At 43.2% G+C, this 25,960-nt stretch overlaps 2 protein-coding genes across 4 annotated transcripts; both read left to right on the forward strand.

Annotated features, from left to right (window-relative positions):
- Positions 1–4,964: 4,964 nt before the first annotated feature.
- LOC118230856 (cell division cycle-associated protein 4-like) lies at positions 4,965–11,908 on the forward strand. 2 transcript variants are annotated; one of them, XM_035424266.1, is made up of 3 exons: positions 4,965–5,275; positions 9,036–9,172; positions 9,689–11,908. In XM_035424266.1, exon 3 carries the CDS (start codon positions 9,696–9,698, stop codon positions 10,563–10,565), a length of 870 nt encoding a protein of 289 aa, XP_035280157.1. In that variant the 5' UTR covers positions 4,965–5,275; positions 9,036–9,172; positions 9,689–9,695; the 3' UTR covers positions 10,566–11,908. The 2 variants fall into 2 exon arrangements, with proteins under 2 accessions (XP_035280157.1, XP_035280156.1); XM_035424265.1 differs by lacking the exon at positions 9,036–9,172 and having other exon boundaries at positions 4,979–5,275.
- Positions 11,909–13,347: 1,439 nt separating this feature from the next.
- On the forward strand, positions 13,348–25,703 carry LOC118230857 (SERTA domain-containing protein 2-like). 2 transcript variants are annotated; one of them, XR_004765934.1, is made up of 3 exons: positions 13,348–13,875; positions 21,181–21,901; positions 21,943–25,703. XR_004765934.1 is itself a non-coding variant. In XM_035424267.1 (2 exons), the coding sequence occupies exons 1-2, from the start codon at positions 13,736–13,738 to the stop codon at positions 21,836–21,838; spliced, it is 798 nt and encodes a 265-aa protein (XP_035280158.1). In that variant the 5' UTR covers positions 13,348–13,735; the 3' UTR covers positions 21,839–25,703. The 2 variants fall into 2 exon arrangements, 1 of the variants encoding a protein (XP_035280158.1); XM_035424267.1 differs by having other exon boundaries at positions 21,181–25,703.
- Positions 25,704–25,960: the final 257 nt, after the last annotated feature.

Genomic DNA, 25,960 nt, shown 5'->3' on the forward strand with positions numbered 1-25,960 from the left:
TAAATGTAAATTTACCAGAATGAAGGTGAGGTGTGAAGTTTTCTAGGCTTTGGTTTGCACCCTAGCAGCGCTATTTTGAGTATGCTGCACAGTGAGTTGCCTGGGTAAAGAAAGCATGGGTGTGATGAAGCAAGGAAGAGAAGATGGCATGAATGAGTTTCTCTGGGTTAAGCAAGGACCTAGATCTGGAAATGTTTTAAGTGAAAGTATAATGTATGCATATATGTTTGATATTGTTAATGAAGGACAGAAAGGAATCAAATGTCTTTCCCAGATTTGTCACAGCGGAAGCCAAATTTGTTGGCACATTGTGACCATATTTTTTGACCGCATCTTTTGATAGCTTTTACAGAAAATGGTCCGGATGTAATACCCAACATTGCAGCTGGATTGGGTGAAAGCTCTAGGAGCTGGATATGAGTACTAAATGTTTTATTTATTTATTTATTTATTTATTTATTTATTTATTTATTTATTTATTTTTATACTAAATCCAAGATAGCTGAAAAGCAATATTGTCGACACTAAGGGCATATCATTTGCTGGTTAGGAATATTTACTGCAAGGTTCTACGAAAAGTTTGTTTGAAATATCTGCTTTCATTGCAGAGTAATCAGCATATAATCTTTTTCCTAGTGTAGCACTCCACGTGGTCATATTTCATGCAACTTGCTGTGTACTTAGGCCCCCTGGCAAAAAAGTACCAGGTTTGGCATCAATACAACAAAGCATCACAGATATAGGACTTGCTTCCTGTTTGGCACCTTCAAATTTGTTTGTATACAGTGGCCATGTTGTTTGACCTAGCAACCATCTTTTAATACCTTTTGGTTTCACTAATCTCCAGATGATGCCTGCCAAATATTGCGGTATTCTGTCAAATGCTCTTGGAGGAAATGTCTTTTAAATGTTTTTCAAAAAATTATTAGATTACTCCATGAAGAGAGACTGGTTGTCCATAAGGAGAGACATAATGTGAGGTGGTAGGATTCAAGTCTCTAGATCAAAAGGGGTAGGAGCTATGATTACTTTAACATTGGAAATTCAAATGACAGTTATAGTACCACCAAGTGGCCAATCTGTGGTACTATAACTGGTACTATACAAAATCACCCAATGGTCATATAAACATACCCTCTATGAATGTCTCAAGTTTCATAGGTCTTCCACGTGTGGTTAGGCCAAAACTGGGAACAGAGGAAAATTGCTAATATCTTTTCAAAAATTGTGGCAATAAAAAATGGCTGCAACACAAAAGGTACATATATGTTCCAGATGAGGAAATGTATCACTATAACAAGTTTTAAATATCTAAAAGGCTACGATGATATTTCATGAACTTATGAATCTTGAAAAAAGTGATTAAATTGGTCCAATACTTTAGGGTTGGGCTCATGATGTGAGCGACTATATAATTTCATAAATTTACGTCAAACATTTTTGGAGTTATATTTGGAGACATGCACACATCAATTTTTATTGGCTTACTGTAGCCATATTGTTTGACCTAGTAATATCTTTTAGCAACTTTTGGCCAGACTACTATCTAGAAGATACATGCCAAATTTGGTGGTGATCTGTTCAATAGTATAGGAGGAGATGTTGATGTGGAAATTGAAGTGGGTGGGCACGTTCAATTTGGCAGGACCTAAGGATCATGGAGAAAAAAGAATTGTGATTCAAAAAAATGGTTCAGTTGTTCAAAATGGTGGATGACCTGACCCCAAACTTGGTGACTGAATACCTGGGCCTGTCGATTGTCAATGCACAAAATTTCACAAAAATCTGCTGAGTGGTTCCATGGGCTGCCATTGACTCCCATGACAGAAATTATAATAACAGTGAAAAATTCGAACAACTACAATAGGTGGCCCCTAATAATAATAATGATTTATAAGTGACTTTCAAAAAACATTATATATAACTTTATATAATTCTTTTTGTTTGGGGGGGGGGGGGGGGGTTTAGGGAGTGTGAGTTGGCCATCTTTGGAGCTGTGTCCAGTGTGAGCATTGGCTTTCTATTCCCTGTTTTCCTTGCTGAGTTGCACATGAGTGTTTTCTGCATATCTAGCATTTGATAAGAAGTGGTGGCTGACATCATCATGTGCTTCAGAGGAGGAGCTCAGGCTTTTCTGCATTTTCCTGCATCAGCTTCGGAGGGCGGTGAGAGGTGCAGTGTAAGCATGACTGGGCATTCTAAACATGACAGAAAAGTGGGAAAGGCATTAAACACAGCTTTAAAGACAAATTAAAAGCTGTGTTTGAATGTGTTTTCTTAGCAACAGAAGCTTTGTGAAGGGCTGACAAGCATTCACAACGGTGGTTCTGGAAGGAAAGGACGGGGCTGAACGCCCTCTGGAGTAATAGGCCCCCTGGGTGTTATTCTCTTGCAGTACACTAGATGGCACCAAACACAACCAGCACTTTTATGAAAAACCTGTGAAAATAATCCACTGTGAGATTTAGTTTCTCTGTATTAGAAGGCCTCTTCTGACAGCCCTGCTCAATTTATTAAATATGTTAAACTACACATTAAACAGGTGTGGATTATTGTGGGCCTGCATGTGTAAGTATCATTGTTTTTGTTTCATTATCCCGCTCCTTTTGAAATGCGTTCCTCCAGCCTACATGCTGCTTTTTGGAAATTAAATTGACATTACATTACAAACAGGCTGTACAGCTTGCTTCTTGGATAATAAACAATATAAATAAACTGCAAATTAAATGAATAAAACAGGTCTATACTAAATACAAACTGAATAAATATTCTAATATAAACTGTTAATTTAGTATATTTTGCAAATTGTATTATTAATCATTTCAAAAGTAGTACATAGACAAACTTTGCTGAACAAAAGTAATGAACAGAGCAGTCTCACTTCCTATTGACTGTGTGCATGTGGATACTTTATACTCTTCATAGCTGCACATGTACATCGAACAGGCTGCAGCCACAGCACGAATATATTGCACACAGGTATACCCCAGGCTTGTAAAACAAGTCCAGCCTGATCTGTGACTGCAAAAATGTGACTGAACCAATATTATCTGAGAGCAGACAGGAGAGGTAAAGTGACAGGAACAGTGGCTGTTAGTCCCAAGATTAGTTCCTATCTCACTTTACTATAGGTTGGCACCCAGTGCTGTGAAGCACCTATGAGCATTACACTGTACGAGTGGTTTCTCTCTAATAACTATGGTTACGTACCTGTCAAGGTTGACAGTTGCTCGCCTGAGAATGAATACTGCGACTTAAAGTTATGAAAAACCACACTTTTACCAAGAGCCGTCAATAAAACAAAGGTTATACGTGCATTCTGATAGGCTAAAAGGAGTAGCAGTCATTTGAGGCAGTAACAAAACCAGTAGAGTCAACCATAATGTTGGTGTAGTCAACTGCCCTGATGGTAATGTCTTTCAATCTACACGTTGGGTGCATATACAACGCTTAATGCAACATTGAACCTCACTCAGTGTCTGAAAAGTCTAGTTCACTCTTAAGGGTTTTTATGTTACTAACTACTGCAAATAATGTGATGTCCTGCAAAAATCTTGTATGGCCATAAATAAATAAATAAATTAATTAATTAATTAAAAAATAATAATAATAAAATAAAATAATAATAATAATAATAAATAAATAATTATATATATATATATATATATATACACAAACACACACACATACACACACATTGTAATAAAGTCAGTTAAAACCCCTATGGGTTTAAACCCCTAGACCATAGAACTGAATTACAGCTGGAACAGCTAATCATTATTTCACAGATTTGGATAGCTGTTCCAGTTGCAATGCTGGTCTGTGGTGTAGGGGTTTAAACCTGAAATGACACTCCAGCTAAGCACACTGCGATTGATCATGTGTAACAAAATCATGACGTGTTCAAAAATATAACTAATTTTTTTTTCCTTTTTTTTTTGGTTGCTCCTAAAAGTTTTTTTTTTTTTTTTTTGGAAATACGAAGTGTTTGCACCAACTAATTATATGCATCTTCAGAAGATGCTGTTCTGTGCCCCTGGGTGCCAGTCAAATTAGTCATATTAACACTTTAACCATTATGTGGCTTTTCAAACTTTTATGTTGTTAGCACTTGCCCATTAAAATGAGATTTATGGTCCTTCTTGAGTTGTGTTTTCACAGGTGTTGAATATGTCACACTGACAGTGGGGGGGTGGGGGGAGAGAGGCTGCACTTTGTCATTGCTGCAGTCCTCCTAAACCCCATCTGCGTGCGGGTCGGCTGCCATTGTGTCTTCTGTGTGGGCTTGCAGGGCCCAAGGCTGCACATATGTTGGGGGGGGTGGGGTGTTGCAAACAAAAGAAACAAACAGAAAAAAACCCTAATCTCAGTTTAATTTGAGAAATTAGGGGGTCTCGTATAGTGGTGCTAGGAAGTGGAAATGCCATAATAGAAAGTTTGACAGATTAAATTTGTTAACTAGTTTCGAACACCTGAATGTAAACCTAAAGAACACGGCTGAATTCCAGGTGACTCTGCTGTACCCTTTAGCAACCAAGGCACTTCACCTCAATTGCTCAAAGTAAAAGGAAAATGATTAAATACAGTACATATAAAGGGATATTGTTTATAGTAGGTTTCAATCACTGGTACAAATGTATTTATTCTCTGACATAGTGCCGTACATTCCCTGCGACTTATTTAATAAAACGAAAATGAAGCAGGCTACATTACGTGGCTCGTGTGCGCTCTCCAAACATAACATTTTTAATGTGAGATTGCCAAAAAAAAAAAAGGTTTCTCTGCCCAGAGTATGGTTATGCTCCACGACCTTCATTACATAAATGTGCAGACTAGAACACAAAGTTCTTAAAATAACTGATGAAAAAGGAGAGTTGCTACAGCCATCTCCATTCGGCTCATTTCCACCTCAGCGGCAGCTCGTAGGCCAAGTGTTTTAAATTTAGGTTTAGCGTGCTTCGAATGGAACGCATTAGTCACAAAAATGCAGGACCCGCAAACAGTGTGCATATTGTGCCACTGTCTGAAGACCTTGGATAGGATCTCTAGTTACTTCTGTGTGGCTTTTGTTCCCGGTTAAAACGACGGCCTGTCGATCATCATGCATGTGTCCGCCCACTTCACCCTTCCTGCTGCAGCTGGCCACTGAGCACCAGTGCTACGAGTGCAATCGGTGTCGGGGAAGTCGAGAGAGCTGTAACGTTACCTTTAACACGTACAACCTACCCACTAAGAGCTTATGACCGCCTCCGGTGCAGAATAATACACTCAAAAGGTAAGCGCCAAGCAAAAAAGTGCGCCTTATATTGAATCGTACCGCTTAACAGTAGTTTCACGAGGTTAATACATTTTAATAAAACTAGCTTTCAAAAAGACTAATCAATGTGTGTTGGCCATGAAACACGCATTTAATGCGGAAGTGTCCTGGAGGTTCCTTTACTTACTCTGGGGACTTGTGGGTAATGAGCATGTGTAAATGATTTAACATTTAATCGGTTTAACGACTGGCACGTGTGGCTGTTTAACTCTGCAGTTGTGGCGGTTGAATGTGTTTAAAAGTTAGGCAAGAAAGACTTAGGGTAGCTAGCAAATTCAAAATGGCTCCCATCCCTGTTGTTGTCGCCTCTGCTTCACAAGCCTTCGTTTCTGCAGAGGGGAACAAAGCGTCTGGTCAAAACAGGAAGTCGTAATTCAACGGAGATGATATGCGTTTTACCATTATGAAGTTATTTGTGTTGCATTGTCCATTTATACCATAAGATGGTGATGGTATTTATTCATTCTAAGACTTTTAACCGGGAGGGGAATATTGACAACGTCAGTGCGGTGGGGGAGGGAGACGTGCACCAGGGTGGAGCTTGAATGCGTTTGGGAGGGAGACTGTACTGGGGCATGGACATTATCCGGAGGGAGGGAGGCTCAAGTTGAAGGGTTCTTATTTAGTGAGGGCATTTTTACACAGTGGCACTTTAACTGACGTAGGGGGTTGGCGCTGAAAGGGACGGGACATTTTAAATGTCAGAAGCGGGCACTATGAAAAGGAGTTCCATCCTTTTGCTCTGAGATTGGCAGCGCATTTCAGCAGTGAATTGGCTCAAAACAACTTTTTTTGCGCTTCGTGGAAGTTTTGAGTTTACATAGCCTAACAGACTTTCTAATAACGGTAGAGCTTGTTAAATTCAGCCTACATTTGCCTACCCATTTTCAGATGGCTAGCCCTGCTGATTTAGAAAGCTAGCTGAAGTTGCTATTTGCATAGGACTGGGTTTTGCATTTTATATTGGGATGGAGTACATGTGAATAAAGATTTAGCAGTAATCTTGCACAGCTGTTTATTTGCCTTTGTATTTCCCACAATCACGTGAAGTTCGTTGTGATAATGAATACTTGCACTACTGTCCCGTTTTTCTTTGTCACTGTAGGTTCAGTGTTGGTAGCGTTTACTAATTTTAACAAATTTCCCAAGAATGGACCTTTTCCCGAATTTCAGTGGTTGCCCCGTAATTTCTTGTGATTATGCAATGTATTTTATTTTATTTTTTTGTAATGCAAACGTAGCATTTCTCCTAACAAAGACCTCTGACACGCAATTTTTCCGGTGTCATTTCTGAACTAAGGAGATCTGGTAGAACTTTTAAAATGACAATATACGTAGCTTTTCCTCATGATTCCGAATTGGGGAAATAATAAACGGCCTTATATGATTGCAGGACCAATTGTATTCTCATCCGTTTCTGTGTTGTACTGATAATGGACGTGGGCGTATAGTGTGATTAGGCAGGTATCTGGCTGACAAGTCGTGCTTTGCCCAACCCCCACCCCCATTAAGAAAAAAAAATCATATATATATATATATATATATATATATATAATTGGCATTAAATACTATTTTTTCATCTCCCTTATAAAATATGCGGAGTATGAGAGCAATACGCTGTGTTCTTACAGTTATTGTATGTCTATCCATCGTGGCAGCGGCCGTTGTCTTTGCCAGGGATGTTGCAGCAGCAATTTTGGCCTGTCAACTTGGGTTCTAGTGTGACCTTACAGCGCCGCCATGTCGCGTATGTAAGGTAGGGCAATTGCATTAGTTTGAGAGAGCCGTATTATGTCTACTGACTGTATGTATTGATGTCCTGTAGACCAGATTATATTATTAGCGCGTGGAATTTCCGTGTCGTTTCTGAAATGTCTCTAACCCAGAGAACTTGCACCGGATGTTTCTGTCTCTTACCATGAAAAGCATTTTTATTTGATCGTTTTTGTCTGGAGCCTAACGGTTTGTTGGATTGCTATCCAAAATGACTGGCAGGTATTGAAAAATATAACAAGTTTCAATAAATGACAATGATATTAAAGCTTTTTCATGAAAAAGTGTTTCAATTGTCATGTTATCTATACGTAACTACATTTCCCACAAATTTTCATCAATTCCCTGACCACACACGCACACACACAGTTAATGCAGGCTCAGAGTCAGGCTGGGTTTATGCTTTGATGTGTTTGTTGCTTTCACGTTTCAGTCCTGCTGCATGTTTTTGATGTGGTTGACTGGCCTTGTGACAGGTTTCTTTTAGTAGTTAACAGAATCTGTGTACAGTAATATTTAGCATTCCAATTTACCATTGTATTCTGTGTAATTAATAAATTAACATAAAAATATGTTTTACACAATTCCTGATTATGTTCAAGATGGTTTGATGTTTTATCATTTGAAAAGTTGCATTGTAACTATAAGGATTTTTCTCCAATTGCGTAGCCTAATACAAACCAGTTAAGTGAACAGTGAAGTCCCAGTGGGCTAGGTTTGATTTGGTCTCCTCTGTACTGATTTGAATATGATATCACTTATAATGATTAGCTGTGAACCATTAATGCAAGAAATGTGTTATTGGAATGCATCTTCCCGTATGAAGAGGCAATTATTCCATGAATGTGTGTTTGTAAAAGTATTATTATTAGTATTATTACTTTTTACTGGCACTTTGCACAAATTCATGTGTGATTTGTCAGTAAGGAATGCCTATCTTATAATCAATTGTATCCCTTTCACCTCTTATTTTCCTGTAGCAGTTTAAAAACTGTGTGAATGTCTTAATGTAGAAACAAAAGCAGTTCTTTACACCGTTCGTGAATGCCAGCAGCTAAAGTGCTGTCCAAAATTATTCACATCCTTGAAGATGAAAGAAAGACTATGAAATAAGTCCTGAGCGACACTGGTTTAGTATTCGACCATACAGAAACTTTAAAGATCTTGCAGGTCCTTTGATCTGGTGCTTGTGGACTGCTCTCCAGTTCAAACCACAAATTTCCAATCAGCTTTGAGGCTGGAGACTGGGATGATCACTGCAAAGCGATTTTGAGATGTGGTTCGGATCATTGTCTTGCTGAAAGATCCATATGTGACCAAATTTGAGGAAATTTGGTCTTTGCTGTTTCCATTGGCTCAAGAGCTCCAAGTCTAGTAGGTGCAAAACAACCCCATATTATCAAGGGTCCACCATCATTTTTGGCCAGAGGTATGACATCCATTTCAGCTTACTGATCTTCACACCCTCAACCCTTCCAAAAAGAAAAGCTTGGTTGCATAGAGGTGGTGTCTAATCATACTATGGATTTTTACTTAAATGAGCAAGTTAATGTAGGTTTGCTCATGTTGGATTTTTGGGGCGCGAATGATTGTCACCTGTTTTCTTCAGCAAAATCTTTTTCTCTGAGCAATTGTCTTCATAAAAGATTGTATTATGTAATAATATTCATTATTTTCCATTTTTTGGAGTGTATAATATAGCTCATAACCTGAATTGTTTATTTTATAAAGCTGTCTTTGACCGTCTTTGTCAAGGGTTTGAATAATTATGGAGGTCACTCTTAGTCAATGAACGGGGGAATTGGAGGGAGGGGGCGACTCAGCCGTAAGTATTTTTTTAAAATGTTTTTAGTAAGTCTTCTGAGAGAGGCTGTGGCTGGTTACCTTTCTCACTCTTCCAGCGGGGTCGGGGGGCTGGCTAAAGTTTGGTTATTCCGCCCACCAGGACCCATACGTGTGACTGGCCTAAAACGGGCAGAAAGAGGTCAGAACAAGAGCCGTTTGTGGCTAGTACAAAAGTGTGGAAGCGCTGCGATCGGGAAGAAACCGCTATGTTAATGCCAGTGCTGCCCAACAGGACAGGTAGAGCGCTGCAACCTTTAGAAAAAAATGATTGTGTCTGTACGTGTGAACTTGTGTATATATACTCTATATAGTATATAGTGTTTGTGTATCTCTTGCTGTTTAGTCACCTGTCTGTCATTAGGATGTAGGCCCATTGAATAAGGTATTTCTTATATTTCCTTTAAGCTATTACTGCAGTTAAAAAGTAGTATTAAAACAGTAGACGCTGTCTGTAGCTTTACTGCATTTTCTATGAATAGATTATCTAATTGAGTTTAGATTAATTGTAATAATGGATACCAGTCTGCATTTTTACTGCATTTTCTATGAATAGATTATCTTATTGAATTTAGATAATTTGTAAAAATGGATTCCAATTATGTGGCTTGGTAATTATAAGTAGCGAATTAAAGTGTGAATAAAAAGAAGCCCTGTTTTGTATGTGAGTTCACCTTTGTTTTATCTGTTATTTTTGTGACACGTGTCGTCCGCACGCACTCACCGGTCCTCTCCACGGTTTCCCCCCCGCTGCAGGACGAGCATGTTTCCGAAGGGCACCAAGCGCAAGTGTTCGGACGGCGGCGGCGGCGGCGACGAGGAGGCCGCGGCGGCGGCGGGCGTGAAGACGGCGTCCTACAGCCTGCAGCGCCAGTGCCTCCTGGACATGTCCCTCATCAAGCTGCAGCTGTGCCACATGCTGGCCGAGCCCAACCTGTGCCGCTCGGTGCTCATCGCCAACACGGTGCGCCAGATCCAGGAGGAGATGACGCGCGACGGCAGCTGGCAGATCATGACCGAGGCGCTCAGCGCCAGCCAGGGCCTGTCCGACCGCCTGGTGGCCTCCGAGATCCTGTGCCGGGCGCCGACGGGGCGGGAGCCCGGAGAGGAGGAGCCGAAGCCGCTCCCGCCCGTCGGGGGCCGCCCCCCGGAGGAGGAGGCGGAGGAACAGGAGGAACAGGAGGCGTCGGACGCCGAGGAAACGCTACGAGCGGTCGCCACGGAGGCCGATTCCGCCTACGTGTCGGGGGACGCGGACCCCCACTGGGAGGCCAGGGTCCCTCCGGAGGAGGCCTCCGAGGACGGGGACGCGGACGACGAGGGCTGCAGCTTGGAAGAGGAGGAGGAGGAGGAGCAGAGGTCCTCGGAAGGCACCAAGACCATGGACCAGGTCTATGGGACATTTGAGATCAAGAGCCCCGCCCCTAGCCCAGACCCAGCCCTGGAGGAGCTGTTCTCGGACGTTGACGCCTCATACTACGACCTGGATACCATGCTGACAGGCATACAGGCCACGCCCAAGGTTGGACCATATGACCTGCTGGAGAACCTGTCCTCACACGCGCCCAGTTCCACCTGCCGGACCGACCTAAACGAACTGGACCACATCATGGAGATCATTGTGGGCTCATGAAACACTTTTTTGTCTGCCTTTTTTTGTTTTGTTTTTACAGAGAAGTGTATCCGTGTCCTTATTTTGTTCCAAGCTCCGAATGAGCATGTGTGTGTGCCCGCATTCGTCAGTCAGTCTGCGTGTATGTGTATGCGTGCCTTTGTGTTTGCATTTGTCTTTCTGTGTGTATGTGTATGTGTGTGCGCACACGCGCGCAGACGTGTGTGAGCAGTGTGTTTAAGTGGAATGCGTGTTAAATCTAAGGCTCTTTCAGGACAAGTTGCCATGTCATGAAGGGCCAAGATTGAATGAGCTGACCATTGTAATTTCACTGACATACTTTTGGTTTCCTAAATTGTGTTATATATGTTCTTTCTTCTTGTTTGTCCATTCCTTTATTCTTGGATTTGCCTTGTTTTTAATTTATTGTAACTTTGAAACACTACATGAACTGAACAAGCAACCATAATTTTTAAAGCTGCACATATTTTCCTAAAAAAACAAACAAAAAAAACATCAAAAATGTATGTATATAAATATATATTTTTACAACGTATAAAAGTTGGGAAATGTAAAGAGTACGTATAGGTTTTTGTTTTGTTTATACGTTTCACCTAAGATGGGAGGAAACTGATTATTTAGTCTTGCAGACAGATTCACACAGTGTCTTCCAATGAGCTGAAAGAGCTCAAATGTATTTTAGATGTCCAAAACGGTGTTACCATTGTGAAGCACCTTAGTTTCTGTCAGTGTTTTGCCATATCCATAGCCTCATGCTGTATGTCTCCTTCACTCATGCTCACGTGTTCAACGGTTGTCGAATGGCTTGCTTTTTCCTAAGTCTGCTGTTTGGGAGCCATGTTCTTATATTTGTACATTTACAAATGAAGAATAACAGTTAAATTATTGCATTTTAATTTATTTAATTTATTAAATGCAAACATGTCTGATGGGTTTTGAGTGCTCACAAACTTGCGTAGAATGAGCTTTTCATTTTCTTTTGTGCTGTCGTAAGGTAATGTCAATATGCATTTTACAAATTGTAAATGCCTGCTTGTCTCTATCCTCGAGAAAGTGGGTTTTGTCCACTTACTATGCAGCAAGCATTCCAAACAACTTTTCAGTTAGTATTCAGATTAATTTAGTATAATGATTGACTGGTTATCGAGTCTTTTTTAAATGCCAGTATTATGAAAGTACTTCATTGTATACTCCCCTTTGATTGATGTCAGTGAAGGTAAACTTGAGTCAAAACCTGATTTATATGGCAATTAAGACCTAAAACTAGGGTAGATTATATGCAGTTTTTTATTACAATGTAGCATTTTGTATATATTTTAATAAAAGGTACAAAGTACAGAAAACACTTGTCTGTTCTTTCCTGTGTTCCATTTTCAGCCTTCATTTGTAGTAAAGACTACATTCATAATAGAGGTGAAGCTGTTCCTGTTGTGGTTGCTCCTGGTCTAGAAACGTAAAGGTTTGTGATTACTTGAAGTGCATTTTTTTTTTCCTTTGGACCACAAACCACCAATGCCCCTACACCAACTATTGTAAATCTTGCCTGTTGTCAGCAATTTGTGTATGTATTCAGTAAGTACTCAATGTATTCTTCATTTCACATAAGGACTGTTTGAAAAGTCCATAAAGTGAACTATCCCTTTAAATGTATTATTTTTAGGAGCCACACTTTCCAGATGCAGATCCTAGATCCTAGATAGGCATAATTTCTTATAAATATCATACTTCGGCTAGCTAAAGCATTTATAATTTTCTTTATAATTATGATCGTGTTCAGCTTTTCACAGACTGGAGATTGTCTGACAGAAGCACTATTTACAAGTACATATCTGCATTTATGAATTATTTATTCATAAATAGTGCTGGCACACTTTTTAGTTGCCAGCACAACTTACTTTGAATTGGCATCAACACTACCAGTAGCGCCATAATATAAACCCAACGCACAAACCTGGCGAAGGGATCACCGAACTCTTAACTATAGAACGGAATTAATCAGACATGACACTGGAATGGAGATTCTGTTTTGAGGTAAGTAGTTGACTGTAACTGGTCCTAGGCATTTTCGCCAGTTGGCTGCAAAATTTCAACCAATGAGAATTCAGGGTTCAGCCAAGTATCAAGTCAATTGTTGAGTTAATAATCGCTATAACCTCAGAACTGGTTGCATGACAGTTCATATGGTATTTTTTAATTTTGAATATGTAAAGGAACGACATTTATACAGTGGCGCATTCTTTCCTCTTTTACACAAATTGTAGTAAAGAGGAAATTGACACGGCCTTACGCTTGACGCCATATTGGCTGCTTACACTCCTAAATATTACACCTTTATACGTTCAATAGGTGAGACTTCAAGCGGGTGCCATTGAAAATAATTATGACACTGACTGGATACAGCGAAGAGAATATTGTCCAATGACCAGGCGTTTCTGACGTGCCTAAACATAATATTAAGTACTGCATGACGCAAATGTATATGGATCAATTTGGTGGGCGCTCGATGGTGGGCGCAAGACTAGCAGAAAGCTGCCGTACGTACAAGTAATCCTGAGACCAATAGCGTTATGTCGTCATGAGCACTGACGTTTCAGGCAGGTTTACTATTTATTTTTTAATTATTTTTTATAATGTTACAGTATTTCAAGTGGTCACGTTTTTGGTTCGTGAGTGAGAAGCTGAAAATGGAGCGAATGAGAGGGATAGGAAAGGGATATGAAACAAACAACCAATCAGACACGGTTACTAGGCGGGCCTGATATTCCATTTGACCAATGAAGTGTTTCCCACCTGACGACCGTCAATCAGCTGAGCAGTTCACTGTCTTTCGCGTAGGTTCTACAGTTTTGCTAGAGTTGTCGAGGTGAGCGGTAGCTTGCTGTACTGTACTGAATGAGTTGAACGAAAAACGTTTTTCAGACTTTGGACTCGCAAACATTCATATGAACACGGAAAGTCGGCATAGTTAGCCACAAGAGTAAACGTTTTACTAAAGACACACGGCGGAAGAATAGAATATTTTAGATAGCTACCAAGCTATTCTCGTTTATATTATTTGGCACATATAGCTATAACGTTAGTGCTAGTTATCTATTTATATTTGGTTGCCTTCGTATGCTGTCGATAGCTAGTCGGCTTACCTGCTAGCGAATGTTATGTAAAATAATGGAATGGGGCAAATGGGCTTCTTTTCCTACCAAACGTCAATGAGAAGAAGGAATAACGCAATTCAGACTGCTTCTATGTGCCGACTGGACGGCGACACAACCGGGAAGGAAGTTGACCAACCAGATGCCCTTTCTTCTTCAAGGTAATGTTAGCTTGTTGGCTAACATTAGTATATATTACCATTGCTTTCAATTTAAATTTTCATAATTTTTTTTTCGTCGAGATGGACAGCTTGCTGTTTAAGTTACAAAATGCTAAGTGAGATAGCTAGTTGTCTACTTCTGTGTTGCATATTGATCCGTTAGCTTTTTATTTCGGTAGCTACACTAGCAATACGCAAAAAAGCGAGCATCAGTTGCCGGACGTTATTTAAGAGTACCAGTTATGAGCTAACTTGTGTGAGTTACTGTGCTAGATAGTTAGCTGCATAAATAGTAACTTACTTAACTTGGGAGTACACTGTTGGATTGTGTTGTATAATGTGTTATTTACTACCAACTTGTGTCACTTGTTATCGATAATGTTAAAAAGAGACTGGTAGACGTAAGATAACGTTTGCGTTAGTTGGCTAGTTTCGGCAGTTGTTGACTAGCTACCGTTAATATGTTCGCTTAACACTTATAGCGTTTGCTACTTCCCATCGATTTTGAGTTCCGCTGACATTCACGAAGTGCCCAGAGTCAGCCAGCCAAATTGTGATGATCAGGTTTAGGATGCAGTCTAGTTCCCAAATTCGACTGGCATGTATTGATAGCTACGTTAACGTGCACTCTTTCGGTAACGATACCCCGGCAGACGGTAGTCTAGCTACGTTTGCTGGGCAGTATAATGTATACATAACGTGGCTAGCGTTAGCAAGCTAGTAGTGTTGCCACTAAACTAGCGCTAGCCGGCTAACGTTATTTAGCTACCCAAGCTAACGAACACGCACAGCAGGTTCGCAGACTTAATCTTTAGCGCTACCCCTGTTTAACTTTTATTCCAAATCCTTACTTAGGCTAGTGCTATATTGTGTGGCTAACTTGGGCTGTTTTGATGTAACGTGAACAGTAGCTACCTTGCTAGTTAAGGTCAATCACTAGAAAAGAGTTGAGTTCGCTATAGCGGTCGTAGCTAGCTAGGATAAAACAAGTCATGGTTTAACTTGGTAGTTGGTAGCTAGTATTATGAAGAAACAATGGTGCACACTGTTGCTGTCTGTAAAGTTAAAGATGACTTACTGAAGTACGGTACGATCGCTCTTAGCGAAAATGGGATGTCCAGTTTAGGCAGGACCTTTCTGGCAGGCACCACAAAAAATTGTGTTGAAACTTACTTTGTCAACGCTGACAACTTTGCAGGAATATCAATGCAATGTCTGATAAGATCGGATGGAAACTATCCCACACCATCGGGATTGGGTTTTGGGAGGATTACGTGACCATAATGGCTGGACATGATGCTTGGGGACGTATTGGCACTGATTGAGCCGCTTTGCAATATTACAAAAAATTACCTGCGCAGGCAAATGTCCATTCAGTTCCGCAGATGGCGTTTGGGCACTAACCATGGAATGTTCAGTGGTCCTGGTTTGGGAACACCCCCCCCCCCTCTGTTTTTTTCCCCTAACATGAGAGAGGCAAGTTTTATCCACGTGTCAGTATGAAGATCTGCACATATAGTTTGTTGTGTGAGAGAACAATCCTTAAGGTATGACGAAGTGAACTGCATTCTCACTGTGCGCTTCAGACAGCAGCCTAATGGTTTCTTCTATACCATACAATACAGAAGACAGACATGGGGCAAACAAGTTACATAATACAAATCACAAGACAGCAGGCCATGTACGTAACAGAATAGAATCAAAGAGAGGTGGTCAGGAAAACACACAAAAAAAAATATATATTTTTTTTTCTTCATAAAGTTATGGAATAATTCAAAGCGCATAAGGTAGACATGTGGAGGTCCTATCTTTACAAAGGATCCTAGTTAAAGTTTCTTACACCTGTGTAGATGGTGTCTGCAACCGCATTAACTTCTGTCCACTGACTTCCTCTTTCTGGATTACAGTGTCTGCCGAATGCCAAAATGTCATGAAAATGTTCAGTCGATCACCACACATTTTGTGACAGGCAACGGGCAACGTTACCCGACGTCTTGAAATGTCTCATTTGTGGCGTTCGTTCACGGTGTCTCCTGTTTATTTCTTTAGGCTGTGTGTGTGGAGGTTCGGGATGACAGCGCGTCGATGTGCCAGTTGTCCCTAGAGATAGAGCGTGAGCTCTTCCTAGGTCTGGGTTGAGCCCTGAGAGTGGCAGTAGAGGAGGAAGAGGACGGGGGGGAGGTGGGTCTGGGGCTGACGGAGTGACTAACGCTGTGTGGCTCATGGAAGTGACTCACACGATCTGGGGGCCGGATAGACGACTCGCTAGCTGCGTGCGGGTATTGCGCAACGCTCCGCTGCCGGCCCTTATAAAGACTTCCGCCCAGTTATGAGGCCGGTCTACACCCACTGCTTTCATTACTCATAGCCCCACCCACTGAGTGTGTCATCTCCCTTCGTCCTATGGGCCCGCTTCCCTCTCTCCGCTGAGTTAACATGTCAGAGAAACAAGACTTGAAAGATTGTTCAAAATTTGCCTTTACTTTTTGTTTGCTGTTACATTGATGCCATAGCATGTATTTTACACTGCGTAGTGATCTGATAATTTCTCTGTCAGGTTATGGAATACTGGTCCTTTATTTAACAATTTAATTTCAAAAAGGCTTCTGATAGTTTATCGTTCACTTGATGTTGTGATGAAAAATCTAAGAGAATTAGCCTATAATAATGAAACTGAAATTACCTTCCTCTGACGTTTCTCTGTCAACTGGAAAAAAAAACTTCTAGACATGCTGTACCTCGACTTAAGAAAAAATAAAATGTATTGAGTTAAAAAAAAATTATTTTAAAGAAATTTGTAAGAGACCAGTACCCCCTTAGCATTGCATCCCCTGGCAGCACCCCTCCCACCTTGCTTCTTATACAGTGTGGCAGTATCCGTACACCATTCTGATGGCACCAGTCTAGCTGGGACCCTGATGTCTCCTGATGACAGAAATGTGTGTGGAGGCAGGACTGCTTGTGAGAAGCCCTCAAAAACACAGAACTATAATATCTCTAACAACTGTTTACCATGTTTCCCTCACCCAGGCACGAACTGCACCAGATACATGCCTGCTTCTTTTTACAGTGTATTTATAGATATCCATCATGATTTAGCTACAATTTAAGGAGCATAATGCATCCACTGTTGTGAAAAACAATAGGAAATGGGCTACGTTATGTTTCATTTAGCATGTGTATGACTAGACAAAGCTGTAAACACCTCCTTATAGTTATTGTGGTATGATACATTCAGCTGTATTTTTGTCTGAAGTGGTACCAAACCTGGAAGGGTTGTGTAAAATGGACTAAGGGGATCCTCAGTTTTCTTTTTACTTTAAAGAAAGGATTGCGTGCCATGTCTGTCCAGGGCTGTTTGTCTCTGAGATTAAAGGTCGCTATGTGGTCACAGTGCAGAAGTGATACCTTTCAAAAACCAACTTGCAGACTAAAGGCGATGAAGCAGTTGGACAACAGCTTCCATTTATGGTACGCCTTCATGCTGCGGCTCGCACGGCACACATCTACTGCAGCATCAGGGTCCGGGTCAGATATGCAGAGCCACCCAAAGTCTGTTCACTGAACCGTTCCTCATTCAGGCAATATAACTCATTTATGATAACTGGCCAATTTGCCAAAACGCAGTCGTATCATATTCAGAGACAAAGACAATGCGCGGATTAGAAACGCGGGGCTAGATGCAGGTAATGATGCCAGGGAAGAAGAGACCCAGACGGGCCAATCAAATGAAACACTGCGCTCATCAGTTTGGGCGAGATCCTTGTTTAATGGTCTGTGGCACGAGGACTGTACACGTCACTCCGAAACGGTTCGACGTGAGAGCCGTGGGATAACGGGTCAGAGAAATAACCCCCGAAGTGACTGGAGCGCAGGTGGTATAGCCTGTTCTCAGTTCTGAGGTGCTGCTCTGCGCTACTCTACTTCCTTCATCGCCAGCACCAATCATAATCTTCGAGGTGTTGCACAATAGAGATGCTCACTGTACACCAGAGGCATGTTTGGAGTTTGTTCCTCACGGTCGAGTGTGTAATTTGCAGTTTCAGTGCGATGGTGGTCATCGCTCGCTTTTCATCATTTTTACAAGTACCTTTTTTTTTAAAGTCCGTTGCGGTCCTTTCTGTTTATGACGAACGGCAAACCAGGAGCGGGAAGAATGCAGCCGTACGTTCGTACGGCCGTTTGAGCGGCCGATGTAAACTAATTAATTAGCGAGAGGTTCGTTTCATAAGCGTCGGGGCCGAGCTCTGGCAGTCCCCCCCCCCCCGTTCCATTTATAGGCCGCTGTTGCTATCGGAGACGGGCGGCAGAACATCACAGGGTTCTCCCCCTCTCCCCGGCGCGGCCGGGACGCCGGCGAATGGCGGCCTCCGGATCCAGACGCGGAGCTTCTTAAGCCCGGCGTCGGTGGCGGCGGCGGCGTTGAAAAACCCCCAGGGGAGCCCGGCAGACGCGGTGCCCCGTTCGGCCGGGGAGGGGACCGAGTTATGTAAGCAGCCTCGAACGCGCGAGCCAATCCCGTCGTCCCCGCCCGCGTCCGCGTCCGCATCGTGGAAAGAAGCCGAAGAAAGGGGCGAACAGGAAACCTACTGAGGCTGCGCTTAAGATGTGGCCGCCTTGTGGCCCCGCAATAAATTCCTTTTTTCAGAAAGTGGAATTTGGAGCAACACAACCGTCGCATTTTCCCTAGAATGAAGGAGAGCCTTTTCTGTACCACGTCAGAGGTCTGCTGTGTATGCAGATGGTGGATGAGAGCAATTGAGGTTAAAAACTGCAATTCACAGTCATTTCAAAAAACCTGAACCTGACCCCTACGTTCTCTTAATTCTGGATTTGGGAAGGTAGTCGCAAAATTGGTGGTGCATCACTGATGAACTGAAAGAACTATCCAGACTATGAACTAGCCCAATACAGTGACTGAGACTTTGACAAGGAAATTTGCAGTTGTCTGTATCAGTGCGGTTATCGATTAGTTTCTTTGGCTTTCAACTCGCTAATAAACCATCTCAGGCTGAAACCCTGCCATGGGCTAGATTACACTTGATTGGTTGATGTCTTTAACTTCACAGTATTAAGGATTTAAGAAAAGGAATGGCTCTTATCAGCTTCTTTTAATAGGCGTGTTAACAGGAAGTTGTCTAGCTGTGACCAACTTTACGGTAAAGAGTCTGTGAAGCCCTTCTAGGAAGTTGTGCTCTGATAGTGGTTTTTGGGGCTAGGCTATATGTCAGTTCTGTGATCTGTTAGGAGTTTTAGGGGCTATGTGTCAGTTCTGTGATCTGATCGGGGTTTTAGGGGATATGTGTCAGTTCTGTGATCTGATAGGGGTTTTAGGGGATATGTGTCAGTTCTGTGATCTGATAGGGGTTTTAGGGGATATGTGTCAGTTCTGTGATCTGATAGGGGTTTTAGGGGCTATGTGTCAGTTCTGTGATCTGATAGGGGTTTTAGGGGCTATGTGTCAGTTCTGTGATCTGATAGGGGTTTTAGGGGATATGTGTCAGTTCTGTGATCTGATAGGGGTTTTAGGGGATATAGCCTATGTCAGTTTTGTGATCTGATAGAGGTGTTGGAAGCTGTGTGTCAGGCCTGTGACCTGACTGTTGTGTTGTGGGCTGTATATCACTTCCATAGCATGACACTGGTGTTGACAGCTGTGTCAGTTCTGTAACATGATACCGGTGTTGACAGCTGTGTCAGTTCTGTAACATGATACCGGTGTTGAGCGCTTTGTCAGTTCTTTGACCTAATGACAATGTTAGGAGCTGTATGTCAGTTCTGTCACCTGAAAACAGTGTTAGGCAGCTGTAATGTCACTTCTGTAACCTGATAGCAGTAGGGGGAGATCCAGGGACTCTTGGATTGTTTGTGCCTTCTTGTTTCTGATTAGGAGTGCGATTGCATCACCTGCATGATTGCATCATTTCAGACATGCCCTCCCACTACAGATTGTCATTTAATGCTAATGAGGACTTCTGCAGAAATGAGTTTGTGGTAGCTGGAGAAGGTAGCTCACTGAGATTTTTGGCCTGATGTACGATTACTGGCAGACACTTTTCATGGCCAACAAAAAGAATCAACCAATAAAATTTATTTTACCGGCTGGATGTTTCCATGGTAACCATATGCGGTCCAGTAATTTCCAGTACTTTTGCCACACTGCACTGGTTGGACTTTAGGTGAGTTCTGGTTTGAATGAACGATTTGGAGGACGAAGGAACGCTTGGCATACGAAGGGAGATGGCGCATTTCAAATTGAGCAGCACTTTCAGTTTCACTCACTGTTATGACCAGTCACCGTACTGCTCATGGCCGCTATATTGTTATGGCTGCCTAAACAAAAAATTGCGGAGGGATAGCTGGGTAATGGAGTTTACAAGGAGCAGTTTTTCAGTTGCTGTGGGTGCAGTGCTGTGGCAGAAGAACCCCTCCTTTGGTCTCTTGCTTATAGCTTTAGCTGGTCTCGCGTTTACGTGTGATAGGAATAGCCGTCTGCTTTTACTTGAAGGTAAGCAGTAAAACCGTCTGTTAATACGGGGTCTTTGGCTCATAGCCTAGCGCAACTTGCAGACAGTAGCGCCGTAAACAGCGTTCCTTTCATGCAGAGGCATAACGAATCCACTCAGAGCCCCCTGTGCCTGTGGACTAGCCCCGCGTCTTGGAGCTTACCTTCATGCCAGCAGAAAGAACCCGAAGACTGAAACTTGCGTATGTCTGACATCATCGTCCGCACGCGCGGCTGGACGTCGGCTGCAGCCGCTCGGATGAAAGGTGGAGCGTCCGGCTATCCGCCCGCTACGCCGCCGCGCCCCGGGATGCTCAGCCTGGCGGTCGGCTGGCTCCCGCCTGGGGGCTCCCATTGGCTTCCCGTCTGGGAGGGGGCAGCTACTGTTCTGCTAAAAATGCTCTTAAAAATAAGATCTTTATTTTTGAGATCTTGTTGAAAGAAGTTTAAATATTTTCACTTTTTGATATCATACAAGTGCCTGGCATGACAAAAACATGTTAACATGTTGCAGAAAAATATATTTAAATATATATATATATATATATATATATATATATATATATATGTGTGTGTGTGTATGTATGTTTATTCTTATGTCCCATGTTGTGTAGTTTTTGGCATTCTTGACATTACGACCGGAGACTCATGTCCCCTGCAGAGGACAAAAATGAATTGCTGGGTCTCAGATGATCTCAGATTATTCCTGGGGGCCTGTTTTCCTGGGGTAACCTCTTCTCTCTACATCTCCCTGTTCTCCGCTCATGTCTGTTTCTGTCTGTGTGTCTGTCCTCCTGCAGGTACCTGGTGGGCCGCGGCGTGAAGCGCAAGCGGAGCGAGAGCGAGGAGGAGGAGGCGGGGCCAGAGGCCGGGCGGGCGGGGCCTGAGCCCTGGGGGGCGGAGTCTCACGCGCAGGAGAGGCAGCTGATCCTGGACCTGTGCCTGAGCAAGCTGCAGAGCTGCTACTCGCAGGCCGAGCCCAGCCTCCGCCGCTCGGTGCTGCTGGCCAACACCCTGCGCCACATCCAGGACCAGATGAGGAGGGAGGGCGTGGACCCGCCGGCCACGCCTGCCTCCTCGCCCCCCCGGGCCCCGCCCACGCCCCGCCACGCCCCCCAGCTGCCGCCCGCCGAGCCCGAGGGGCCGGCCTACTCTTCCTCCTTCTCCTCCTCCTCCTCCTCCTCCTCCTCCTCCTTGTCCTCTTCCTCCTCGGTGGACTCGCTTTTTGGCTCCTTCGAGATCTCCAGCACCACCAGCTACCTGACGGACCTGGCGCTGGACGACATCTTCGAGGACATCGACACCTCCATGTACGACCCGACCGACTTCTCCGCCCTCACCTCCCCGGACGAGGGCCTGAAGCCGGTCCCCGCCTGCGCCCCGACGGGGGCCCTGCAGCTGTGTCTGACCGACCTGAGCGAACTCGACCACATCATGGAGGTCCTGGTGCAGTCCTGAGCGAACTCGACCACATCATGGATGTCCTGGTGCGGTCCTGATGGAACTCGACCAAATATGGAGGTCCTGGTGCGGTCCTGAACGAACTCGACCACAACCTGGAGGTCCTGAGTGAACTCGACCACATCACGGAGGTCCTGGTGCGGTCCTGAGTGAACCTGATCACAACCCAAGGGTCCTATTGTGGAACTCCCGGCTCCCTTTTTTCCATTTCTTGCATTTTGGGGACTGGGAATAAGAAATAGTTTTTAAAATGGTATATTTATATTTTTATACAAAGAACTCTAAATATATTTATGTAAAAAGTAAAGTCGGTGCCTCCCTAAAACACACCTACTGTAGAATGAACGTACGCTTTTTTCTGACTTTGCCGGGAGCATCGGTGCCATCGTTTTCCAGAGGAAACGAAAGAAACTGTAACGTTCAAGCACTTCAGCAAAAGAGAAACGCGTTTCCGTGGCTTTAACGTGGAGGCGGAAAGAAACGGTGTATACCCGAACTGGTGCTTGGAAGAAATAACGAACAGGGGAGTAGCCCTGCAAAACAAAACGTGGAGACTTAGCTTTTATACGTCATTCTCGAATGAAGCCTATTTATTTTAGTGTGTATGGATTTTAGCTGATGGCGCAATGCTTGTGACGTGACATCATTCTACCTCTTTGGCGATCTGTAAGGGGCTTTTGTCTCTTAGCCAGCAGCTTTCACTGTTTGTACGAAAGACTGGCGGTTTGAGCGCGAGACGGTCCGGCGCTCTCGGCGAACTCGCGCTTCTAAAATGCAGGGAAAGCCGGCGATTCGTCGGTAATCCCGACCAGAAGCGGCTCGCCTGTTCCTGCGCTGCACCGGTCCAGCTTTTTTTTGTACCTTTAAAATGTTTTCAGAAGTGCAGAATTAAATCTGCTGTCCCACACAAGTGTTTCTTTTCTTTTTTTTTTTGTTTTGTTTCTACGGCAACCCCCTACAAAATTGTGCCTATGTGGAAAGAAGACTGTCCTTAAGTCGAGATGCACATTATGGACTCTAACAAGGACACCCTGGTCTGTAGAACTTAATGCGTTTGTCTGATTTATTATTATTATTATTATTATTTGGATCTATGGTCAGTTGTGTTGTATTTGGTTTCGTTTTAGTTTTGTCTGAAGACGTCTTGAATTCTTTGTCCCACAATTCCACTCGCCTTGGATTGGCCGGAACGTTGCGCTGCCGCGCGTCGTCGGCTGGCCTTGAGCTCTGGCTGCGAGTCCAGTCCAGCCGCCACAGCCTCAAACTCCCTTTCAGTATCGCGCTTCTATATTCCTCTGATATATCAGATAGCGTTTTTTTTTTTTTTTTTAATAAGAATTTATTAAGATTATGTTGAGTTGCGTTTTAATCAACGAAAAGCCTAATTCAAAAAAAGGTTTGTCCTTTATTATTAAGGGGTATTTGTACTGATGTTTTTCACTTTTTACAGTAGTTGAACTCCTGAAACAGGAGGGGAGCGGTCCTGTTTTGCAAAGGCAAAGTGCAATAAAGGCGGTCCTAGCCGAGGGATTCTATAGGCTACCCCAGGGTGTTAGGAAGAGAAGTGAAGGACGGTCTGTAGACGGTGGCTTCTGTGCCGGAGGGTCAGTTAACTCTCTGCACGTGTGCGCGTGTGTTCTGGAGAGCAGACTCGCGCAGCTGGCCGGCTCTTTGTGCTGATGCGGGGTTTGGGGAGGAGGAGGGGCCGGACCCCGGGGCTCCGGTCTCGTGGAAGGGCCTGTGACGAGCGCGGCCGACCTATCGGGGCGCTCGGCTGCTGACGTGGGAGGAGCCAGGGGCCGTCCTTATCTTTCCCACCCCCCTCCCCCGCCTTTGTTAGGCTGAAAAACAAATGTTAGCGGCTGCACGAAGTCCCACTCCTCGCCGCACGGAATAACAGGAAGCCCGGTTAGGCAGAGATGTTCAGACTGTCGTGTTGTTTACTCCCATTTTTACGTAAAAGAGAAGGTGCAAAATAAAGTTTATTAAAGGTTTCCCCCCCCCTTGTAATGAATTAAGATTTAAATGCATTTTTGTTGATATAGTGGTGTGCCTGTACACGTCTGAAAAGTCAGGGGTCGCTGTAAAAACGTTTTTGGAAAAATTGATATAGTTTTCCCTTTTTTAGGGGGGGCCACGAGGAACCTCAAAACCCGTTCCGATGTGGCAACTTTACAGTTCGCGACCCCCACACGCAGGTCTGGCGATTTCGCAGCGAACGGAGCAGGCGCTCGGTTTTAAGTGAGCCTCTTAGGCCGTTCTTACCCTTTACAGACCCCGTTTCAGCCATCAGTGCAACTAAGCGAAGTCAAGGAGACCCTTTTCAGATCCGCGCTCTGGCACATTAGCCAATAACCGGTGTGGAATTGTGAGCGAACGGCGCTCTATCTTGTGCATTAGATGAACACACTGTAGAGGTTTTGAGCTTTATAAGCTTTTTGTATATATTTGTATTTAAACAACTTCCTGTGTGGTTCTGTTGTTTTTTCCCCCCTGTATGAAGTTACTCTGATCATGTATTTCATTTTATTTAAGAACGAAAGGAGAAGACTTCAGTTGTGCACCTCGCCTCTCTCTGCCGTGTTGCTTGGGATGAGTGACTATGTAGCTTAATAAACATAAATATTTTCATTAATTTATTTATTTTTGTGATTGTACCCGATTTGAATGTATGGATGTGCTGTATTCCCTGGAGAGACGCGATTTCTCTGTTATTGGCAGAAGGAAAAAAGGAACGAGTCGCAGGCTCATGGAGGTGGAGGGGGGCCAATGGTCTGTGAACTTTTGTGGGCCCGGGAATAATATAGTAATTTTGTCTCGGGTCCAGGGATTTCACCCAGCAGGCCTGCTCCCACCCAAACGTTGAACAGCTGACTTTGATTGGAATTTAATTCACAAATACAATTCCATTAATCGCTAAGCCTCCCTCTTTATGTCTTTGAACTTTTCGGTGCGGATTCAAGATTACCGATAACAGAAACCCTTCAATTTTAGCTTCCAGAGGACCGTTCGATTGTTTTTAAGTCGGTTCTTCTTTCTTCTGCCAAAAACGTTCCCAAAATTTCAGCTCGGCCCCCCAGGAGGACTTTTAAATTCCACACATCGCTCTCCTGTTTCTGTCGGTCTGTCATGGGGACTCCTCAGAAGCTGTTTCTAAGGTAACCAGCAGACACAGCGCGCTGGTTTCCATCAGTATTACCACTGAGAAGCGATCGTTCCCGTTCAAGCCTTTCCTGTTCTAACCATGCAAACGACGACCACTTCTACTCGCAAACAGCCTGGAGCCAGGATGTGCAAGCCGGGGGCCAGCGACGAATGAACAGTGAGCCAGCCTGGGCCAATGGGCTTGAACCTAAAGTTCGTTATGTCATGAAGTACTTCTTTTCTGTGACCTCATTGGTCTTTTTTGTGTCTTCTTTGGAATGATCTAAAAGCCAAAAAAAAGTCCCAAATGCTATAATACTTCACTCATGCCCCAAGTGCAATATAGACTTCAAATGTTTCTGTTCAGAATTTTATTTTGTTTGTCTGGAGACGGAACCCCACCCTTTGGAAAAACCACTAATCTGTTGAGAGTATCATGACAGTTGGTCAGTGGTTTATTTAAAAAAGAAAAAGCAAACTGATTAACACGGACCTTTAATGAAATTGTGCGGACAATTCACGTTTTACTTTTTTTTTTTTTTTACAAAGTATATTTTGCTCTCCAGTTCTTTGCATCTTATTTTAACACAAGGCTGTGTGTGTGTGTGTGCACATGTGATTTCTGTACATAATTTTACCATCCTGTCATCTTTATATTCTATGCAATACTATTGTAGCAGGTCAGTAAGTCTATAATTAAAGTGGGAAAACAATCTTGCGTGCTGTTTTCTCTCTTATGGTTTCACTTCTTCATGGTCCTCAGGCCTTTCACTGTTTGTGGAAGAGATATTTCACCCTCAGGGTCCTATATGGAAGTGTCCATGTTGGCACCTCGGCCATTACATAAACCACTAGCTGGCCCTGGCATTCACTTCGCCTGGAAGATGTCGTGAAGAGGTTAATGTGCTACAGTGGATCTCTGAGTATTCTATTTTTAAACAATCAGACACTGCAGTTCTTTTACAAAAAAAAGTG

The sequence above is a fragment of the Anguilla anguilla genome, chromosome 6, assembly GCF_013347855.1.
Source record: "Anguilla anguilla isolate fAngAng1 chromosome 6, fAngAng1.pri, whole genome shotgun sequence".
Classification (NCBI taxonomy): Eukaryota; Metazoa; Chordata; class Actinopteri; order Anguilliformes; family Anguillidae; genus Anguilla; species Anguilla anguilla.

Coding starts and splice junctions, on each gene's coding strand:
- LOC118230857 (XM_035424267.1), top strand. CDS start 13,736: ATGGGGCAAATGGGCTTCTTTTCCTACCAAACGTCAATGAGAAGAAGG. Junction 13,876..21,180: donor GATGCCCTTTCTTCTTCAAG/GTAATGTTAGCT, acceptor GTCCTCCTGCAG/GTACCTGGTGGGCCGCGGCG.
- LOC118230856 (XM_035424266.1), top strand. CDS start 9,696: ATGTTTCCGAAGGGCACCAAGCGCAAGTGTTCGGACGGCGGCGGCGGC.